Source organism: Silurus aristotelis, assembly GCF_946808225.1.
Source record: "Silurus aristotelis genome assembly, chromosome: 4".
Lineage (NCBI taxonomy): Eukaryota > Metazoa > Chordata > Actinopteri > Siluriformes > Siluridae > Silurus > Silurus aristotelis.
Window position 1 is genome coordinate 30,995,632 of NC_139577.1, and position 23,233 is coordinate 31,018,864.

The 23,233-nt window shown below is 40.0% G+C and overlaps 1 protein-coding gene and 1 long non-coding RNA gene across 2 annotated transcripts in view; one reads left to right on the forward strand and one right to left on the reverse strand.

Moving 5' to 3' along the window:
• Positions 1 to 23,233, forward strand: part of arhgap10 (Rho GTPase activating protein 10) — a 104,976-nt gene that overhangs the window by 42,087 nt on the left and 39,656 nt on the right. Inside the window, exons 4-14 of the mRNA XM_083538681.1 lie at positions 8 to 79; positions 168 to 269; positions 2,623 to 2,733; positions 9,121 to 9,225; positions 9,789 to 9,918; positions 12,145 to 12,251; positions 12,383 to 12,477; positions 13,241 to 13,322; positions 13,808 to 13,847; positions 14,435 to 14,503; positions 15,561 to 15,635. Of these exons, the coding sequence (XP_083394807.1) occupies positions 8 to 79; positions 168 to 269; positions 2,623 to 2,733; positions 9,121 to 9,225; positions 9,789 to 9,918; positions 12,145 to 12,251; positions 12,383 to 12,477; positions 13,241 to 13,322; positions 13,808 to 13,847; positions 14,435 to 14,503; positions 15,561 to 15,635 (988 nt within the window). The remainder of the gene's footprint in view (positions 1 to 7; positions 80 to 167; positions 270 to 2,622; positions 2,734 to 9,120; positions 9,226 to 9,788; positions 9,919 to 12,144; positions 12,252 to 12,382; positions 12,478 to 13,240; positions 13,323 to 13,807; positions 13,848 to 14,434; positions 14,504 to 15,560; positions 15,636 to 23,233) is intronic.
• LOC310724646 lies at positions 18,202 to 20,923 on the reverse strand. Its single transcript, XR_014533126.1, has 2 exons — positions 19,894 to 20,923; positions 18,202 to 18,732 (listed from the first exon to the last, which is right to left on the reverse strand). It is a non-coding gene; the product is annotated as an uncharacterized lncRNA (long non-coding RNA).

Genomic DNA, 23,233 nt, shown 5'->3' on the forward strand with positions numbered 1-23,233 from the left:
TCTACAGATGACGAACATCACCGAGACCCTGATGAAGCCCCTAGAGAAGTTTCGGAAAGAGCAGCTGGGTTCAGCCAAGGTACTTTTATTTAATTCTTTTTGTCTTTCTTCCTTTCTTTTTCTTTTTTATTCCTATCCCGTGTGGGTTTTTATCTGTCTGTTTTTAGGCCGAGAGAAAGAAGTATGAGAAGGAAACCGAGAAGTACTACACGTCTTTGGAGAAACTCTTGAACATGTCAGCAAAGAAGAAGGAACCACAGTTGCAAGAGGTATTGCTTACATAGGACAATGCTGAATACGTCCGAGATACATCATTTACTGAAGCAGAAGATGCAGTTTTCTTTGTGTGTGTCCAAGCCACACCCTTTTAGCCTGTATTCTGTAAACACTTGAAGCTGTTGATGTTTGTAAAAGGGATTATGATGAACTAGGTGTTTATTTTGCATGCACATGTGGTGATACTGGTTGTTATAGGAGTTGTTTATTTTCACTTGAGAGTAGTGCGAGGGGTCTGTGGTGTGTATCTCCAGGTTGAATGGGATGTAAATTAAAGCTCTTAACTGCATGTGGTGTTTATATACTCCTAACTCATTCCAGCGCTCTGAGGCAGGGTTTGCATTCAGACACCGTCCGCTAGGGCTATAAAAGCATGACGTACAAGAATGTCACTGTTGCACTCTTTTAGCAAATCTTCCATATGGAAACAGCAGATTCCGCACAAGCAATACTCTACAACTGCACACTCGTTCCATGTGGTTTTTTTCTATCTTCCAACACACCTTTGTTTTTTTATATCTCTTTTGTTTTACTGTATTTGTTGCCATAGTGTCTGTCTGTCACTATCACTCTTTCTGTCTCTCTCTATCGCTTCACTCTCTGTGTCTTTCTATATCTCTTTGCCTCTCTCTTATTAACCCTGTCTGTTTCTATCTTTTTTTTTTTTGCTTTTCTTGTTCTGTCTCACTTTTTCTCTCTTTCCAGCTTTTCTTTCCAGAGTCTCTTCTTTTTGGAAATCATACTTTCTTTGCCTCCATTTGTCGATGGCTCTGTCTCCCTTTCTCTCTCACTATGCATGTCTGTTTTTTTATTCTGTCTCTCTCTGCTCTCTCTGCTCTCTCTCTCTCACGCTCTCGCTCTCTCTCGCGCGCTCTCGCTCGCTCTCTCTCTCGCTCGCTCTTTCTCTCTCTCTCTCTCGCTCTTTCTCTCTCTCTTTTCTGGTCTGTCTATCTTACTCTCTTTTTTCCCCCCTATCTCATTCTCTCTCATATTTATTTCTGTTTTTCTGTCTCTCTCTCTTTCCATGTCTGTTGTTCTCTCTGACACACATTCTGTTTCTCTTTCTCCCTTTTGTTTGGTGTCTGTCTCTACCTCTGTCAGTTACAGTCTCCCACCTGCTGTCTTAATTTCTGTCCCTCACTGTTTTGCTTTGTGTCTCTTTTATACTCTAACTTTGTCCCCACATTTCTTCCTCTCTCTCTCTCTCTCTCTCTCTCTCTCTCTCTCTCTCTCTCTCTCTCTCTCTCTCTCTCTCTCTCTCTCTCTCTCTCTCTCTCTCTCTCTCTCTCTCTCTCTCTCTCTCTCTCTCTCTCTCTCTCTCTCTCTCTCTCTCTCTCTCTCTCTCTCTCTCACACACACACACACACACACACACAAATTCTGTCTCAGTTTCTGCCTTTTGTTTGTCTCTGACACTTTCTGTCTCTACTTCTGTCGGTTCTGCCTCAGCCTCTTTCTCTATTTTCTCTCCCTCTCACTGTTTTGCTTTGTGTCTCTTTTGTACTCTAACTTTGTCCCCACATTTGTCCCCACAGCCTCTTTCCTTTATTTTGGTCCGTCTCAAAATACATTTTAAGAACAACAGAGAAAACGATTTAAAACATCTAAAGATCATCTAAATCAAGTAGCCTATGCATGGAAATAAAATTGTAATAGAACTAATAAAAGAAAATAGAAAATATACAGAGACGGCTTATGGTAGAGAAATGAACATCCGATTCACGGGCAACAGCTCCGGTGGACGTTCCTGCAGTCAGCATGCCGATCGCACGCTCCCTCAAAACTTGCGACGTCTCTGATAAAACTGCACATTTTAGATCGGCCTTTTATTGTGTCCAGCCTAAAGCACACCACAATAATCATGCTGTCTAATCAGCATCTTGATCTGACACACCTGTGAGGTGGATGGATTATCTCAGTAAAGGAGAAGAGCTCACTAACACAGATTTAGACACATTTGTGAACACTATTTGAGAGAAATAGGAATTTTGTGTACATAGTAAAAGTCAGATCTTTGAGTTCAGCTCATGAAAAATGGGGGCAAAAACAAAAGTGTTGCGTTTTTATAATTGTTTTCAGTGTAAATAAATCTCTCTTGTACTATTACTTTGTACACCCAGACTCTGTGTGTCTCTGACTCATTGTCTTTCTTGAACATTGTCCCTCATGTGTTTCTCTCTCTCTGTTTGTCATACCTTTGTCTGTCACAATGGTGCAGAAATATATCAAATTAGAGATGATAAATTTCATGGCTCTCTCTCTCTCTCTCTCTCTCTCTCTCTCTCTCTCTCTCTCTCTGTCTCTCTCTCTCTCTCTCTGTCTCTGTCTCTCACATTCTTCTCTCAGGCGGATGTGGCAGTAGAGACGATGAGGCAGCACTTTCAGGAGGAGTCTTTGGAGTACGTGTGTAAGCTGCAGGAAATCCAGGAGAGGAAGAAGTTTGAGTGTGTCGAGCCTGTGAGTGCACGTCTCCTCTCACCTCAGCCCAGATAAATAAACACATGCTTATTCAGGTTCTATTATGATTTACTGTTTTACTTCTCATAAACATGATGACGACTTATATTCAAAGATAGGAGATAAGTGCCTTGGGATGTCATGACCAGAGAAGTACCTGAAAAGTATAGTTTAGCTTACACTATTACAAGTCAAACTTTGTATCTGATCTGAATAGTACTCAAGTATTTTGTCTCGTATTAAACGTAGGCTTAAAGATGCATAAATCCTTGAAACCAAGACACACATTAGTGGAAAGCCACATTGGTTAATGAGGTTTTATTTCCTGAAATACAAATCAGATTGTACACCTCAATACTGCATTAACCAAAATCAGCAGCTTCAACATGCCAGAATGAAATAAAGAGAAAAAAAAAGACAAACTAGTAAAGCACCCTTTGAAAAATAATTCTTTAATCGACTAATACACTTACATTTGAAACACCTGACATCCGGCAAGATGCTAATTCACCTTCATATGGAGGAGCTCCATTTGAATTAAAAAGACAAATCGCAACTAGTACCTTCAATACGCCGTAGATGAAGCTGCCCGGCAAAATGTAATTGGTACTGTAACTTCTTTCGGCTTCTCCCATTAGTGGTCACCACAGAGTCTCCATCCCCCCCCCCTGTCCTCTACATCTGCCTCTTTCACACCAACTACCTGCATGTTTTCCCTCACCACATCCATAAACCTCCTCCTTGGCCTTCCTCTTTTCCTCCTTTCTGGTGACTCCATCCTCAGCATTCTCCTACTGATATACCCCATGTCCCTTTTCTGCACATGTCCAAACCCTCTCAATCTCGCCTTCCTCACCTTGTCTCCAAAACGTACAAACTCATTTCTATTCTGTCCATCGTCGTCACTCCCAACGAAAATCTCAACATCTTCAGCTCTGCTACCTCCAGCTCCACCTCCTGTCTTTTAGTCAAACTGAAATGAAAAGTATATACAGTGGAACCCGGTTATGTCGATGTCCTAGGGTGTCGCCAAAAAGCATCGAGATAACCAATGATCGAGATAAACGAAAATCTAAATGGCGGCAGTATATTAACGTGCTTGAAATTTCTTTATGTACATGATGTGCGTTAATAAATGAGAATGTGCATGCACGTGTTTTTGGAGTTTTTTTTACACAACAGCGTTGCTGCGATTTGTTTGATAAAGTCATGCTATAAAAATACATACAGTACATGTTTATCTGTCAGGAATCCACCTGCCACGCCCCCTTCAGCCCCCTTCAGCGTGTCAGGTGTTTTCTCGGCCGTTTTCTCTGAAGCTCCCGGCTTCAATCGCGCACATATGGTGGTTGTTTATCATCATCACCAGCTCCTATTTAAACTTCCACACTCTCACTGTCCGTTATTGTTGGTATATGTTGGTTCACGGCGGTCGTTGTTATCGCGCATGCGTATCCCGGTACGTGTCTTCCCACCGGCACTCTCTCACCGGCTGCTCTTTTCTTCCCAAAGCGCATCGCGGATTCCCCCCCCCGATCCTGCCGGTGTTCATTCTATGCTTTTGCTGCTCATCCCACGTTCTTCCCGTGTGCTGTTCAGCGCCGCGCTTCTAATTTCGCCTCCCGTTCATCGCATAACATTTAACAGCAAAAGGCATATGTGCACTAACTAACAGCAGAGATTCACCAGTATACAATACAACACCTGGAGCAGCTGTAAGACTTGATTTTTCCGTTACTTCCGCGAGTTCTTCTGCGGCTGCACAGTGCCGATCGAGATAACCGACGAAATGGCAAATTTTTCCCCCTTGTGCTCGAGATATCAGGGTTCGGCGACATAAAAAAGTCGACATAACCGATAAAAAAATGCTTCGACAAAGCAAAAATTTGGCGGTTCCACTTCAAAAACGTCGACTTAATAGGGTTGTCGAGGTAACCGAGGTCGAGATAACCGGGTTCCACTGTATTTTAAAAAAATGTAGTTGAGTGGAGAGTAAAAGTTGCTCATATTGTTCATAATCAGTAAAACTAGAAATTAGCCAAAATAATTATTTAACTAAAGTAACAAAGTACATTTACTTAAATACTTCACATCAATGGCCATGGCTGATTATAAGACATGATTTTGTTGGGTTGGGTTACGTTTTATAACAGTTTCTCTTGTTAGATTCTTGAATCTGATTGGTCAGAATATTTGATTAGATTGTATTATAAAATAAAATACATAATTGTTTCTATAGTAACAATTTACAAAATCTAATACTAAATGGATGAAAATACTTTTTATCTTATTAAGATGGAAAAGTTTGTTCTTTACCATGTTTCTTTTTTTTCTTCTTTTTTTTTTTTACTTAATTACATCTACATTACACGTAGATGTAACTATAAGTGGATAAAAAACTGTGTTAAAAGATGTTCTTTATTACGTAACAGAATTGCTAGCATTGACAAGTTGCCAAAGGGGAATAAAAATGTGCTTTTAATAGATGTTTAATGCAGTGGAATTGGTACCTCAGTGGTTAAGGCTTTGGGTTACTGATCAGAAGGTCATTATCACCAAGCTGCCACTCTTGGGCCCTTGAGCAAGGCCCTTGTGCTCCAGGGACGATGTCTCATGGCTTTTTTCTGGGATTTCCGAAGAAAGAACTTTGTTGTTCTGTACTGCACATGTGACATTTATAAAGCACCTTTACCTCCGAGTCGACTTTGTCGCTACAGTTCTCCTATAGAAGCACACCCCCAAGTGGTTATTCCTTTAATAACTGGTGTGAGATACAGTATCAGTGATTTCCTCTCTAATTTAAATATTTAAATGAATTCACAAAAGGCATCGACGCTCGCACAAGTAACGCTTTTAACACGCAGTACAGTTTCGATATTTGAGTGTACATTGGGTACAATGGATACAATGGATAATTGTGGTTTTCTTTTTGAATCTGGTTCCACAAAACCACAATGGATTTTATGAAACGTAAATGGAATTTACCTTCCAGGTGCCACCCAGTTGAGGATGGTTCCTCTCGAAGTTTCTTCCTCATACCATCTCAGCTAGTTTTTCTTCCACTGTCACCACTGGCTCGCTCATTAGGGGATAAACCTTTAGGCACTGCAACATACTTTTCACTGTTATCTATTTTATTAAGCGAGTATACTAACGATTATTCCATCGATTAATCGGATAAGAAGTGCTTTTTGTTTATTAAAGAACATAACTGAATAAGAGAGAGAGAGCATTAGACGGGTCTCTTAAAATGAATGTTTTTGTTTCCTTTTTAGAAGAATTGACATTTTTTCAATCGCATACAAGAGTATCTGTAAAAACTAAAGCCATTTAGTGCATTTAATTAAAATATTACATCAAAATGCAAATACGGTGCGTTGAAAAAGTCCCTCCGCAGTGGTGTAGAAGAGGTTATGGGAAAATATTTGATTAATGAAACTCAATTATTCTCACTCGTGTATTCATGTGTTAAATCTTGCACAGTATCGCGATGTGGTTTTCTTGTTTCTGGAGAAGCTGCTTGAAATATTCCACGCACTAAATCCGTGTGTTTATCGCCAGCTTTTAAAAACGTGCTCCGCTACTCTGCTCTAAAGGGCCACTGCCCAGGGACTTGAACACACTGTATAGAAATCAAAATATAAATCAATTTCAAATGACTTTAAAAAACGGTAACCACAGTGTTTTCTTTATGTTTTAGTTTGACGTGATCCCAAACTTTGGAAACATTTTCTATGGGCTGAATCTTTACAATTCATGTTTATTTGTATTGCGCTTTTAACAATGAACATTGTCTCAAATTGTCTCACAGATAATGCAGTGATAAAAAAATTAATATGTTCTTTATGAGTAAGTTTGTCCCTGATGAGCGAGACGGTGGCGACTGTGGTGAAGGAAAATCTCCCTGAGATGCATAAGGAAGAAAACTTGAGAGGAACCAGACTCAAGAGAGAACCCGTCCTCATCTGGGTTGCACTGAAAATCCATTTATTACAGATAAACGATGTTGAGGTGCAGTGATGATGATCAGAAGCGAACTGTAGTCCTGAGTCAGTGTAGCAGACTGTTGACATTAACTACAGTCCAAATCCATCCTTAAAGCTCCTGTTTTTACTCTGTAATTTCATGGAACCACCCAAGGCGTTGATGAGAAACCGTCCCCAGCTGAATCTTCTCCTCGTCTCTCGCTGTTTTCCTCTTAGTTCCTCTATTTTTCATTCTGCAGCATTTTCTGTGTTAGCTGTTCAGAGTATTCCAGACAAGAGACCGCAAAGTTCTGCCCCGCAAAAGCAAAACCCGCAATAGTAAAATGTATAAGTAGTTTTATTTTTAATGCGCTGACTGCTTCTTTCTGTTACTCTGCTTTTTTTGATTTATTTGCTTCCCTTTTACATATGAACGAAACGCAAATTTAACAAACGTTTCGTTTGAATCAAGTTTGACTTTTTGTTGAAATGATGAACATAGACATGAATAAGTAACTATTCAGAACATAGAAAATCAGCAGAATCGTATATAAAAACAGGCCATGGTTTGGTGGTGGTGTTTGTTCCTGTCTTTAATAATGAAGTGATATCTGTCTCGGTGTGCTCTAGTGCTCACGGACCACACGAGAGTCGCCTGTCAATCGTTTCATTTCATTTTAGTTGCGATTGTTGCTTTGGTGCAGTAGATACATAATTTATGAGTATTATGAGTATGAGACACATGAGTATTTTACCGCCCGCACTCGTTTGCGTCCCGCAGTCTCTACTCCAGACATTAGTGGGCAGTAATAATGGTCCGTGTTTAGTTAAATGGACATGAAGATGTTGAGGTTTTCGTTGGGAGTGACGACGATGGACAGGATTAGAAATTAGTTTATTAGAGGGACAGCGCATTAAGGACGTTTTGGAGACAAGGTGAGGGAGGTGTGATTGAGATGGTTTGGACATGTGCAGAGGAGGGACATGGGGTATATCAGTAGGAGAATGCTGAGGATGGAGCCACCAGGAAGGAGGAAAAGAGAAAGACCAAGGAGGAGTTTTATGGATGTGATGAGGGAAGACATGCAGGTAGTTGGTGTGAAAGAGGCAGATGTAGAGGACAGCGGGGTATGGAGACGGATGACCCGCTGTGGCGCCCCCTAATGGGAGAAGCCGAAAGAAGAAGTTGTTTAGTTAAATGAACTAAATTTATTTTTGGATTCAAACTACTCGAGTTACCCGAGGAATCGTTTTGATCCTACATTTAAATTTTATAAGCTGATTATCTGTGTGAAGCTGCTTTGGGAAAATGTCACCAATCAAAATTGAATTAAATGTTCTCAACACTGCAGCATCTGGATAAATCGGATATTTGAGTGTGTGTAATCCTGGTTCAGGACAGTGTATGTCTTTTGCTCAAGTGTTTGTTTTCCAAGTTGAAATCAGATCCAACTTCAAATAGTTTGATTAATGCTCTGTGTAGTCATGTTGGAAAACAACCATAACACCTTGTTTGAATTATGGGTGGGAATTATGGTGATGAATAGTAATGAATTAATAATGGATTTGCAGATCCTGAAATGATTTATACGCTACATCGCATTCGGTTGTTGTTTTAAACTCTTAGCCTTTATCATACACCTTGGAGCTCGCAGTAACAAGTCATAGCAAAACACCTTGTTAAGAAACGTGTCAGGTGACTTTTAGGAAATGTTTTTTAGGAGACCCATATCTGATCCAGCATGATGGATGACAATTCTCTTGTGCACAAAGTCAGCTTTATAAAGCTACGCTAGGAAATAAAGCTGTAACTTTACAGCCTTAGCGTTCCGGCTATATGTGGTTCTTCTTCAAACTGTTACCACAAAGCTGAAGACACACGATTGAACAGGATGTGGTATAATAAAAGTGTGCGTTCACTTGAGCTTAGAAACCCAAACCTGTTCCAGCATGACGATACCCCTGTGCACAAAGCCAACTAAATGGAGATATGGTTTACATGGTTTGTAGTGGAAGATCTCCTGCTGTAGAGCTCAACCCTACTGAGCACTTTTGGGATGAATTGGAACACTGACTGCACCCCAGACCTCCTCACCTCACCTACATCTGACTTTACTAACACACTGTGGCTGATGAACATAAATGTTCACAAACACACTCTAAAATCTAGTGGAACATCTTCCCAGGAAAGATTCGATTAAGACTAAATGTGGACTATACCCTACTTATGACCAGGTGTCCGCAAACTTTTGGCGATGTAGTGTAAAACAGATGTAATGTTTGGCTTTGAACTATAGTGGCTTTTGTAGAAAGACATCAACCAATCAGAATGAAGAATTCACAGAAAACGTGACGTTTTCAGATTGTTAAATTGGTCTTTTTAATCACTTTCTCTCATTCTGTCTTTCCTTCTTCACTACAGATGCTGGCTTTCTTCCAGACTGTGTTCACGTTCTACCATCAGGGATTCGAGTTAGCCAACGACTTCGACCACTACAAAAGGGCTCTGCAGATCAATATTCAGAATGTGAGTTTGTTTGAGTCGATACACAACCGTTTTTTTTTTTTTTTTACATAATTCCATGTGCCGTAACTATAGCAACGTTTCCGTGCCGTAACTATAGCAACGTTTCCCAGCCGTTGAGGTCAAATAGCCACCATAACTGGACAACCGGTTAATAAATGTACACACAGAGTCTTATCTGGAGTGTGTTACACTTCCATGCTTGTTTATGGTGAGACAGGAAGAGACAGGCTGAAACAGGAAGTGAATTCAGGGAAGCACTGGAATTTTTGAGGGTCTGAGGTTCCACTGTGTGTGTGTGTGTGTGTGTGTGTGTGTGTGTGTGTGTGTGTGTGTGTGTGTGTGTGTGTCTGCATATGTACTGTATATGGGTATGTTTGTGTATCTACATGTAAGTGGGTGTTTGCTTGTTCTTTTTTTTTTTTTCTGTGGGTGTCTAACATGTGTAAGTATATATGTTACCTTTGCGTGTGTGTTTGTGTGTTTGTGTGTGTGTGTGTGTGTGTGTGTGTGTGTGTGTGTGTGTGTGTGTGTGTGTGTGTGTGTGTGTGTGTGTGTGTGTGTAGACACGGAATCGTTTTGAGGGAACTCGTTCTGAAGTGTTTGAACTTATGAAGAAGATAATGGAAGCGCCACAGGATTACAGACAGCCGAGCCGCATCAGCAGTGAGGGCTACCTCTATGTCCAGGAGAAACGTACGACACACACACACACACACACACACACACACACACACACACACACACACACACACACACACACAGAAAGAGAGAGAGAGAGAGAGAGAGAAAGAGAGTGTCTCTGTTTCTGTCTGTCTGTTTTCTACCTATCTGTCTCTTAAGATTCAATGCAACATTTGAATATTGATATAACAGAGATAGAGACATGCTGAGAGACACACAGACAAAGAGAACAGAGACAGAGATATACAGTGAGGAAAATAAGTATTTGAACACCCTGCTATTTTGCAAGTTCTCCCACTTAGAAATCATGGAGGGGTCTAAAATTGTCATCGTAGGTGCATGTCCACTGTAAGAGACATAATCTAAAAAAATCACAATATATGATTTTTAAACTATTTATTTGTATGATACAGCTGCAAATAAGTATTTGAACACCTGTCTATCAGCTAGAATTCTGACCCTCAAAGACCTGTTAGTCTGCCTTTAAAATGTCCACCTCCACTACATTTATTATCCTAAATTAGATGCACCTGTCTGAGGTCGTTAGCTGCATAAAGACACCTGTCCACCCCATACAATCAGTAAGAATCCAACTACTAACATGGCCAAGACTAAAGAGCTGTCCAAAGACACTAGAGACAAAATTGTACACCTCCACAAGGCTGGAAAGGGCTACGGGGAAATTTCCAAGCAACTTGGTGAAAAAAAGTCCACTGTTGGAGCAATCATTAGAAAATGGAAGAAGCTAAACATGACTGTCAATCTCCCTCGGACTGGGGCTCCATGCAAGATCTCACCTCGTGGGGTCTCAATGATCCTAAGGAAGGTTAAAAATCAGTCCAGAACTACACGGGAGGAGCTGGTCAATGACCTGAAAAGAGCTGGGACCACCATTTCCAAGGTTACTGTTGGTAATACACTAAGACGTCATGGTTTAAAATAATGCATGGCACGGAAGGTTCCCCTGCTTAAACCAGCACATGTCCAGGCATGTCTTAAGTTTGCCAATGACCATTCGGATGATCCAGAGGAGTCATGGGAGAAAGTCATGTGGTCAGATGAGACCAAAATAGAACTTTTGGGTCATAATTCCACTAAACGTGTTTGGAGGAAGAAGAATGATGAGTACCATCCCAAGAACACCATCCCTACTGTGAAGCATGGGGGTGGTAGCATCATGCTTTGGGGATGTATTTCTGCACATGGGACAGGACGACTGCACTGTATTAAGGAGAGGATGACCGGGGCCATGTATTGTGAGATTTTGGGGAACAACCTCCTTCCCTCAGTTAGAGCATTGAAGATGGGTCGAGGCTGGGCCTTCCAACATGACAATGACCCAAAGCACACAGCCAGGATAACCAAGGAGTGGCTCTGTAAGAAGCATATCAAGGTTCTGGTGTGGCCTAGCCAGTCTCCAGACCTAAACCCAATAGAGAATCTTTGGAGGGAGCTCAAACTCCGTGTTTCTCAGCGACAGGCCAGAAACCTGACTGATCTAGAGAAGATCTGTGTGGAGGAGTGGGCCACAGTACCTCCTGCAGTGTGTGCAAACTTGGTGAAAAACTACAGGAAACGTTTGACCTCTGTAATTGCAAACAAAGGCTCCTGTACCAAATATTAACATTGACTTTCTCAGGTGTTCAAATACTTATTTGCAGCTGTATCATACAAATAAATAGTTAAAAAAAATCATACATTGTGATTTCTGGATTATTTTTTAGATTATGTCTCTCACAGTGGACATGCACCTACGATGACAATTTCAGACCCCTCCATGATTTCTAAGTGGGAGAACTTGCAAAATAGCAGAGTGTTCAAATACTTATTTTCCTCACTGTAAAATATAGAGACAGATAGATAGAGAAAAGACACACATAAAGAAAAGGGAAAGAAAGAGAGAGAGAGAGAGAGAGAGAGAGAGAGAGAGAGAGAGAGAGAGAGAGAGAGCTCAAATCTGTCAAAGAGAGACAGAGAAAAAAGACTGAGAGATAAAGAGAAGACACAGAGACTTATAGACAGAGGAAGGCAGTGAGACAAAGAAGAAACAGAGAGGAGACACATATGAATGAATGAATCATAATAGTATTGATGATGATGATAACAGCTAATTAATTATTATCCGAGTGGGAAATAGACAAAAACACACACACAGCTGGGAATAAATCTGTTTTGCGTTAAATAAAAAAGCACTACACCGTTGTTGTGGCTGTGAGATTGTGTTGTGATCTTGCGCAGGTCCTCCTCCGTTCGGCTCCAGCTGGGTGAAGAGGTACTGCACCTTTGTCAAGGAGCAGAAAATCCTCCACATGGTCACGTACGACCCCAAATCCGGTGGCAAGCTTGTGAGTAACAAGCTTTTATATACGAATAATAATGGTTTGATTTTGATTTGTGATTAATGTAGCACAAAGAGAGAGAATTCTTCACATTTCTCAGCGAAAGCCTGCACAATTGTTTGTGTTCTTCCTGTCAGGGGGAAAACGAATCTGTTACACTCAAATCCTGTGTGAGGAAAACTACAGACACTCTCGACCGCCGATTCTGCCTGGATATAGAGATCACAGACCGGTAGGTGAAATTACAGTGTTTATGTCAGCCGTAACCTCCTGGCAGAGGCAACCAGGTGCTGGACTTTACACTGAGTGGATAAAAATATTGGGACACCTGACTTTTCCTGTCATATTTGGTTCTTTGGGTAAATTTTGCCTTCACTTGAACGAGAAGACCCAAACCTGTTCCAGCATGACGATGGCCTTGTGCATAAAACCAGTTCCATGAACATATACTTTACATGATTTGGAGTGGAAGATCTCCTGCTACAGAACTCTGACCTCAACCCTACTAAAAACCATTGGGATGAATGTAAATGCTGACTGAACCCCAGGCTTCCTCACCTCACCTACATCACTATCTGACTTTACTAACTGGCTGAATGAATGTCCACAAACAGACTCCAAAATGTAGTGGAACATCTTCCCAGAAGAGTGGAGGTTATTATAACAGCATGTGGTGACTAAACGTGGAATGGGATGTTCCAAAAAAACACACACAAACAAAAGGGTTGGTCAGGTGTCCATAAACTTTTGGCCACACAGTATATATATATATATACATAAAATGTAACTGTTTATTTATAAAATACAAACATCTGTCCAGTGCACTTTTCTGATTATGAACCTTAATTATAATCTTAAAGTTTGTCTTTGTTATAATAAAATTTAAATTACAATTAATTGTATGTGTGTGTGTGTGTGTGTGTGTGTGTGTGTGTGTGTGTGTGTGTGTGTGTGTGTGTGTGTGTGTGTGTGTGTGTGTGTGTGTGTTCTCTTAGCCCCAGCATCGTGCTCACAGTCCAGGCGCTTTCTGAAGATGATCACAGGTTCTGGATGCAGGCGATGGGAGGCAAAGAGCCGGTAAATGAACACAATGTCACATGATCTACATTCTCACTCAGAGTCTCTCATAATCTACAGCCGGATTTCAGTGAACTCTGATTTTACTTTTGTGTAGCAATTCTGTTTGTGTCCAACAAACCAAGAAATAAAAAAGCAATAAAAAATACTAGTAGTAGTATTTTAAGTTCTTTATATAATACTACTACTACTCATAATAACTGTAATAAATCATAATTATTATTATTGTTATTATTATTATTATTATTATTATTATTATACTTACTATATAATAACGACAATAATTATATATTACTAATAATATAAATATTATTAGTAGTATTATTTATATTATTGTTTTCTTTATCTTTTTCTTCTTATTATTTATTATTTTCATCTTCTAATAGCAACTGTAATAATAATAATAATAATAATAATTATTATTATTATTAATAATAATATTATTATTATTTATATGACTGATTTTTTTTTCTCGTTTGTTACAGGTTCAATTTCTGGGAAAGACGTATTCCAAAGAAAAAGGATGTAAGTTTTTTATTTTTAGAAATTTTTTATTTTTATTTTATTCTACTATGAAATTTAGTCTGAACATTACCAGACAGAGAATATATAGTGGGGTGCAAAAGTTTTTAATCCCCTTCTTATGGATTTTCTTTTTTTTCATCTGTCTGCACACTAAAAAACACAAACAAACAGACGTTTCTTTCTGTGATTACGCAACAATGCAACACAAAGTTGGAAGTCTGAAATTTATTTTTTTATTATTTTATTTGTAATTTTTACTAGTAATGTCTGTCAGTATTTCTCCATTTTGTGATTTAAAAAAAAAAAAATAAAAATAAATAAATAAATAATAATATTTTTTTTCCCCGAGGGGTGTACAAACTTTTGCACTGGTTCAATGCAGTAATATTCTTGATACTTTCATTCCAAAATTAAACCGAATAATAATCCAATAAAAGACCTACACTGAGCAGTAGGTTTAGATTATTAATTATTTTTATAGTTTTGTACAGAAATATTAAATTCACATCCGTTCAGAATAATAGTTCAGTGTTCAGTATGTACAGAAGCCACATGAATTTCTTCCTTTTCCCCTCATTGGTCTGCAGGCGACGCACAGCTGGATGACATCGGTGTGAATTTTGTGCGGAATTCGATCAGCGCAGTTGAGGCGAGAGGTAACGCTGTGTGTTTACTTCACTTTCATAACGTTTCTCCAAATCCATAATGTTACCGAACCGACCACAGCGCTGACTCAGCACTCGCCTCCGTCACGGCAGCTTCACACTCGTAATGAAAGACTCGAGAGACACAGTGAGAGAGACACAGTGAGAGAAACAGAGATTACACAGTGAGAGACACAGTGAGAGACACAGTGAGAGACACAGTGAGAGACACAGTGAGATATACAGTGAGAGAGAGACAGTGAGAGAGACACGGTGAGATATACAGTGAGAGAGACACGGTGAGATATACAGTGCGAGACACAGTGAGATATACAGTGAGAGACACGGTGAGATATACAGTGAGAGAGACAGTGAGAGAAACGGAGATACACAGTGAGAGACATGGTGGGAGACACAGTGAGAGAAACACAGTGAGGGAGACACAGTTAGATATACAGTGAGATATACAGTGAGAGACATAGTGAGAGACACAGTGAGATATACAGTGAGAGACACAGTGAGAGAAACAGAGATACACAGTGAGAGACATGGTGGGAGACACAGTGCGAGACACAGTTAGATATACAGTGAGAGACACAGTGAGAGAAACAGAGATACACAGTGAGAGACACTCCGGTCACATGACCGCACACAGAGAATGATTTCAGCAATGAGCTCATTTTACTGCTCAGACAAGGTTCTTTCTTTCTTTCTTTCTTTCTTTCTTTCTTTCTTTCTTTCTTTCTTTCTTTCTTTCTTTCTTTCTTTCTTTCTTTCTTTCTTTCTTTCTTTCTGTCTTTTTTTTCCTTTCTTTTTTCCTTCATGTTTTTCTTCATGTCTTTAATATAAAGCATAATATAATTGTTAATTGTTGTAATTATGATCACGGTATTATTGTTGGGATCTGCACTTGTGTGATTGAACACTAGAGGGCAGCCTAAGCTCAGTTTTCTCCTTTGGTCTCTTTGCACTTGTCGTGCTTGGATCAGACATGGCTGCAAAATGGACAGCTTTTAATCTGATCTGTGTGTGCGTGTGTGTGTGTGTGTGTGTGTGTGTGTTTGCGCAGGGATCAATGACCAAGGCTTGTACAGAGTGGTTGGGGTCAGCTCCAAGGTCCAGAAGCTCCTCAGCCTGATGATCGGTAAGTTAGAGAGTGTGTTTTTACTCTTCTTATAGCATTTACAACCCAGGGGTCAGAAGAACATGATACAGAAACACTGAAACATTACCAGTGCACTGAAATATGCGGCACACTTCCTAAATCACATCCCATAATGCAACCTGATGAAAAGATGGAGAGTTTGCTGTTATTAATCCCTCCACTCTTCTGGGAAGATGTTCCCCTAGATTTTATTATGTGCTTGTGGAGATTAATTCAGCCTCAGGTAGTGATGTAGGTGAGGTGTGGAGGTCTGGGGTGCAGTCAGTGTTCACATTTATCCCAAAGGTGTTCAGTAGTGTTGAGGGTCAGAGCTCTAATGCAGGAGATCTTCCACTCCAAACCATGTAAAGCAGATCTTCATAGAGATGGCTTTGTGCACAGGGGCATGGTCACGCTGGAACAGGTTTGGGTCTCCTAGTTCCAGTGAAAGGCTAACACATCCAGAGACCCCTGACACAACTGTGTGCCTCCAAGTCCCAATATGTTTGTCCATATAGTACAGTTTATTTCTAATAATTAAGCGTATGTGTCCATTTCTTCTTCTTCTTCTTTTTTTTTTTTCTTCTTATTTTCATGCCTACCACATATACATCAGACATTTATACTACAAACATTTTAGGGCTTCTACAACACTAATTCTTTGTCTATTAACAAATTATACTTTTTATCCATTTATAGCTACATCTAATGTTCAACATCCATAACACAACTTCCAGTTCACGGTTACATTATAGCACCGATAAACCGAAGATAGAGAGAAATCAAGGTGTAGAAGATAAGCTGGTGAGGGGGATACGTGTTTATTGGCGCTAGAACGTATATATAGATAGAAAAAAATAACAATTTTTTGATCAAAATCACCGTGTTAATGCTGCGTTCAGAACACGTTTTCTCATCTGGCCGGATCAGGACGGTAACATGCACTGATTCGCATCGGCGTAAAAGTTAATGGCGATGCATCGAATTTAAAAATCGTGTCCTGAAAGTCACATAGAATACAGATTGACATGGCAGAGGTAGAGCTGTAACTTCCTGCACACAGTACAGCACTTTACTAGATTTATGATTTGCTGTCTTTCTGAACCAAAGAAATAAAAGCGAACTATCTGCATGATATTGAATTGCAGAAAATCATATTTCTCGCATTGCGTCCTATCGCGCTGAATTGTTGAATCGAATCGCAATCGGATCGCACCGCATCATACGCATAAGAGTTACCCAGAGTCACATTTCTACTATATATTATATGTAAACACTTGCTCTCGAAAAATTAACCAAAGCGTTCTAACCAATCAGATTTGAGATCTGGTGCAGCATTAGAGCGAACACTCGTGTGCGTTTCACCCCGGACTCCTGCTTAAGAACTTGGACTTGAAGAAAGTTTCGGGCCCGAAGCCAAAAAATTTCAAGTCTCATTGGCATTCAGACGACTCTCCTGTCTGGGCCGTGTCTTTCTTTTCTCCTTCTTTGTCTTTATTCGTCTGTCCCACTGTCCTGTCCTTGTCGGTGACACTTGGCTCTGTTGCTGCAGGCTAGCAATCAGATTTCCACCTGCTCTCTGCTGCTTTTCCTTCTTTTTTTTTTCCCCCCCTGTACTTATTCTCCTCTATCCTGCAGTCCTTTTCTCTTTTTAGCTCAGAGCCATCCCTCTTGCTCAGCCTGCGTTTGTAGTCTGCATTTTACTTTCATGCTGTTTCTCCTACACCCCTTCACCCTTACTCTTTACCATGCTCTCTCTCTCTCTCTCTCTCTCTCTCTCTCTCTCTCTCTCTCTCTCTCTCTCTCTCTCTATCCCACTTTCTGTCCCTCATTCCCTTTCTTGCTTGCCTATTCGCTCGCTCCTGCAGACATTGCCCCAGTCAGTTGCCCTGTGCTTGGAATCCTAATCGGCCTCTTGAATCAGCACGTTCCCCGAGTACCTGCAGCGACCTGAACCCACCTGAACCCGTCCACCCTCGAGTCGGACCGCCGTTATCGCCGTCCTAACCGTAGCAGCGGCCATTTTACTTTTTAAACACGATACAATACGTTCTTGCCATCTACTAAAAAAGAGTGCATCCCAATAGTTTTCTGACTTCTAAAGACACGCATTTCAGATCATCATCATTCTTCACCTGTAAATTACATTCCAGCATTTCCAGACGCCCCATGAGTGACCTATATTTATCACATTCATACAAGTGAGCAGATATGGGGTTAAGGTCAGGGGCCCTGGGGTGGCGACTTGGCGTGGCTGGGATTTGAACTCACGACCTTCAGAACGAAAGTCCAAAACCTTAACCATGAATCTACCACCTTCCCTCTCTTGTTCTTCTGCAGATTCTACAGTTCTACAGCAATGTGTTTCCCTGACAGATGTAATATTCTAGTTGATCGTTTGATCGTCACCTCGATTAGCCATGATTAGCCATGATTGGATACAAAACAGGAAGTCAAAATGACCTCTTCTGGATCTTAAATTTATTGACTGGGCATTTTCTTCTTGTGCTCCAATATTATGGAATTCTCCTCTCACTGGGATTTAGACAGGCTGCATCTCTTAGTGTTTTTAAAGCTGCTCTTAAAACGTATTTTTGGGATAGCTTTCAGGTGATGAATAAAGGCGCTATATAAAATTTTATTATTTTTATCATATAGAGCGCAGTTTAGTAGTTTAACAGGAGGTGGAGCTGGAGGTAACAGAGCTGAAGATGTTGAGGTTTTCGTTAGGAGTGATGAGGATGGACAGGATTAGAAATGAGTTTATTAGAGGGACAGAACATTTAGGACGTTTTGGAGACTGGGTGAGGAAGGTGCTGAGTGCTGGAATGATGAGGATGGAGCCACCAGGAAGGAGGAAAAGAGGAAGACCAAGGAGAAGGTTTATGAAAGTGGTGAAGGAAGACATGCAGGAAGTTGGGGTGAAAGAGGCAGATGAAGAGAACAGAGTAGTATGGAAACGGATGATCCGCTGTGGCGACCCCTAATGGGAGCAGCCGGAAGATGATGAAGATTTAATCCTTGAACAAGTAAATACTTGCCTTTGTATATAAAAAACAGAACCACACTTCTACACAGTCTAAGCAAAGTGTTAAACCTCCTCCAGAAAGCTCCTGGTAATAAAGCCCCGGCCTCGAACAAATTCCTCGCTCAAACTCAAACCATACCTTTAAAAAAATTTTTAAATAGGTTTTTTATTTTATGCCGGGATTGTAGCATCAAACTCAAAAAGACTTGAGGCTGTAATTGGTGCCAAAGGAGCTTCAACAAAGTATTGATCGAAGACTGTGAATACTGATGTACCGTAATTTCCAGACTATAAAGCGTACCCACTGAATTTTACAAATATTTTTATTTTGAACATAAATAAGCCGCACCTGTCTACATTAATGTACTTTACACAGGCTTTAACGAAAGACACGTTACACACGGTGTAACGGGTGAAATATGTTGCGCTTCCTTTAGGAGCATAGCGGTATTTTGGGAAAAGCCTGCCACAGCATTCTCCGGTATTACTGCGTGTGTGTAAGACTGAGGAATATGTCCTTATTATTTTCTGATGCTCTTTTCTAAGTTTCTTTGACCAACCCATAAGGCTGTTGCCAAGAAAAAATAAAAAAGCACGAGTTTTGGAAACCTGTGTGTGCTTATATGATTTCTGTTGTAACTGGAGTTAGTGAGCTCTCCCTTCACCCAGACTCAATGCATTACAACGGCTTGTATCTAAACAGTAGCCGACCAAGAAAGTCATTGTTCACTGTCTTCCTCCTTCCTTTCACAACTATTTCTGTCGGGAGTTAAATTTTTGCCATCGTCGTGCGTTTAAAAATCACCCGATGGAAGTTTTTTCTCCTGATGCCGTGCAGCTCAGAACACAGGTGAGGTGCGTTTTTTTCGTTTCCGTTCAGAAATTTCATTGGTCTAATGTTATGTCGCTCAGTTTTTTGGCTTGAAGTTTGTTAAACCGGGAAAAACCCAGAAAAAATCCATAAATTAGCCGCTTCGTTGTTTAAGCCACGGGGTTCAAAACGTGGGAAAAAAGTAGCGGCTTATAGTCCGAAAAATACGGTACACGTGATTTTTTATAAATTTGCAAAGATTTCAAATGCACTTCTTTCACCTTGTCATTATGGGGTTTTGTTTGTAGAATTTTGAGGAATCCATTTTGAAATAAAGCTGTAACATAACGTGGAATAAGTGAAGCGATGTAGATACCTTCCAGATGCACTGTATGAACAAGCGTTTGTAGACACCTGACCAAATATTGCTCTGTACTTTTTGAACATCAAATTCCACATTTCCATTTCCCAATTATAATAACCTTCCCCTTTTCTGGGAAGATGTTTGGAGTGTGCTTGTGGAGACCTGTGTGAGACATTCAGCCACAAGGGTGTCACAAGTCAGTACTGATGTAGGTGAGATGAGGAGGCCTGGGGTGCAGTGAGTGTTCATTCATCCCAAAGATAGGTATTCCATTGGGTGGGAGCTCTATAGCAGGAGATCTTCCACTCCAACCCATGTAAACGTTCCTTGGGTCTCCTAGTTTAAGTGAAGGTAACATTTAAAGCTACAGCATCCAAAGACCTTGTAAACAATTGTATGCCTCTGAGTTTGAGGTAACATTTTGTGGAAGAACCACATATGGATGGAAGGCTTCTGATCCCCGGTGACACGATTGCCGCGGTAGTTCGTTTGATTCTTGCGTGATATTTCCAGAACGTTCCAGTTCTTTTCGAGAAACCTCAAGGATTCTTCACCTAAAGAAAAAAAGAAAAAAAGTTTGCCAAACTTGAGCCTGATTTTTAAGAGCATTGTAAGCAGCGAACACTCCTGACATTTCATTTGCATTTCATTTGTTGCGCCGTGAAACAAAAGGCACCTGAAAACGACATGACACGTCTGTTTCACCCGCCAGAAAGTGCATTTTCACACGTTTGCACCTGAAGTGTTTTCTCTTCCTGCATGGTTTTACTGAAGCCGGAATAGTCTGATCCTCCGGATGTTTCACTTTTGTAATAAAGGAACGTGTCTGGACTTAATATTACAACGTTCTACATGGTTATCGTGTTTTAGGAGAATAAGACGCTACTTTATTTATTTATTTATTTATTTTTACAGTAAATGTAATTTTACTGTATTGTACTGGGATTGTACTAGAATATTATTAGGTGAATGCATTTTCCCGATCGATTGTAGTAAACAAATAAGTGGTAATTTTAGCTCTGTTCTCCAATGCATGAAAAAGAGTGCAGCTGCGCGATTTCCTCCCGATTATACCGCCGTTTTTTCTTCATCTCTGTCGTTCCCGGTTTTGTCGCTCGCTCTTTATTACACAGCCTGAATGTTTTTTTCTTTCTTCCTCACATTTACACTTACACCTACCTTATTCTCCCTCTGCATCTCTCTTTCACTCATCACAAGTTTATATATATTTATATATATATTTTGCAATTGCAAGGAGTTGAGGTGCTGAAGGTGTATGAGTTGAAATCCCTGGGGTCGACAGTGCAAAGTAATGAAGAGTGTGTTAGAGAAGTGAAGAATAGAGTGCAGGCAGGGTGGAGAGGAGTGATAGCAGGAGTGATTTGCGAGAGTGAAAGGGAAAGTTTATAGGACTGTGGTGAGACCTGCGATGTTGTATGGATTAGAGACAGTGGCATTGAGTAAAAGACAGGAGGTGGAGCTGGAGGTAGCAGAGCTGAAGATGGGGACAAGAGGGTTTATTAGAGCAGGTAGGACATTTTGGGGACGAGGTAAGAGAAGGACATGAGGTATATAAGTGAAAGAATGCTGAGAATGAAGCAAGCAGGCAGGAGAAAAAGAGGAAGGCCAAGGAGGAGGTTATTGGATGGGGTAAGGAAAGGTGGTTGGTTTGAAAGAGGGTAGATGGAGAGAACAGGGTGGTATGGGAATGGATGATCCGCTGTGGGAGAGCAGCCAGAAGAGCATCCCTTATGAGAGCAGCCATAAGAATAAGAGGAAAACATCTCTCAACATGTTTAAGATGCAACCAAAAGTTTATGCACCCCTGATTGTCTGAAATTGTCTGCTTTTTTTATAATAATAATTTATATTTTTGGATTGATGTTCCACTTAATTTTGTGGAGATTTGTACTCCTCCACCCACAAGTTCATGTAAATCATCTTCAGCTGGCTTTGTGCACAGGGGCATCGTCATGCCGGAACTGTTTCGGTCTTGTAGTTCAAGTGAAGGGAAAATCTCATTCTACCGCACCCAATGTATTTTATACAGTTTGGGAAGAAAACACATATTGCTAAAAATAAGGTAATAAAATATAATCATAAGGTAATAAAAATAAGGTGTCACAATACTTTTCTCTATATGGTGTAGGACTGAATCTGATCGTCAGACCTCAGTCTAGACCTGACATGGTTTTCTGTCAGTCTTTCTTACTATCTATTTTCCCCAGTGTTGAGTGCTGTGCAATAAAAAAAAGTATTAATTACAATACTGATCATGACATAAGTGTATTTGTTTGTTTGCCTATTTATTTACTTACTTGTTTACTTATTTGCTCTTTCTCCTTGTTTTTCATGTCATCGGTACCTCACAATACTTAATTTTTAGTAAATGTTTGCTAATTTTTATATTTCTTTTCTTTATTCAAGCTGTTTGTTTGTAAGTTCATTTACGTATAAATGTATTGGCAGCAGCACAATGCATCAGATCGTTCAGATCACGGACAAGAGCTTCAGTTAATGTTCACATCAAACATCAGTCTCTAGAGTATATACGGAATGGTGCGAAAAACACTGTTCGGGTAAGAGTTCTGTGTGTAGAAACACCTTGTTAATCAGAGGTTTCTTTCAGTCATTTAACAGTCTCTTTCTCTCTCTCTCTCTCTCTCTCTCTCTCTCTCTCTCTCTCTCTCTCTCTCTCTCTCTCTCTCTCTCTCTCTCCTTTCTGGACCTGCCTAAATCATTCAGTTCAATTCATTTTCATTTGTATAGCAACAGACATCTTCAGAGGTTTCTTCCTCAACTTTTTGCTGGTTTGGTCACTACCAGTTTGCTCATTAGGGATAAGATTATAGGGACTGATCTTAAAAAAATGTATAGTTATATTCAGATATTTAATTCTGTAAAGTAGTAACCAATTCCTCGAGGAAGTCAAATACAAAAGTGCTTTGTTTAGTACATGTAACTACACAGGGAGCACTGTGTTTCCCCACGGACCATTATTACTCACGCACCGCCTGCTAAACTCCGGAACTTTCTAATTGCAGAATGAAAAATGGAAGAGAAGATTCAGGCTCAAGAAAGTGACAAATTTTGGGATAATTTCCAACTAAAACCTTGCTTTACATTTACTTTTTATAAGTCATTTGAAAATGATTTTTATATTGAATTTCTCTTTTTATTCATATATTTGTTTTTGCATTTTGATGTAATATGACAAAAGAGAATTCATTCAAAGAGACCTTTCTCATTTTATCTTGTATATTTAGTATTGCGTTTTAATAAAGAATGGGTACTTCTTATCCGATTAATCGATGAAATAATTGGTAAAATGCTCGATTACTAAAATAATCGAGAGCTGTAGCTCCACTGTAAAGCTACATTGGGACCATGTCCGT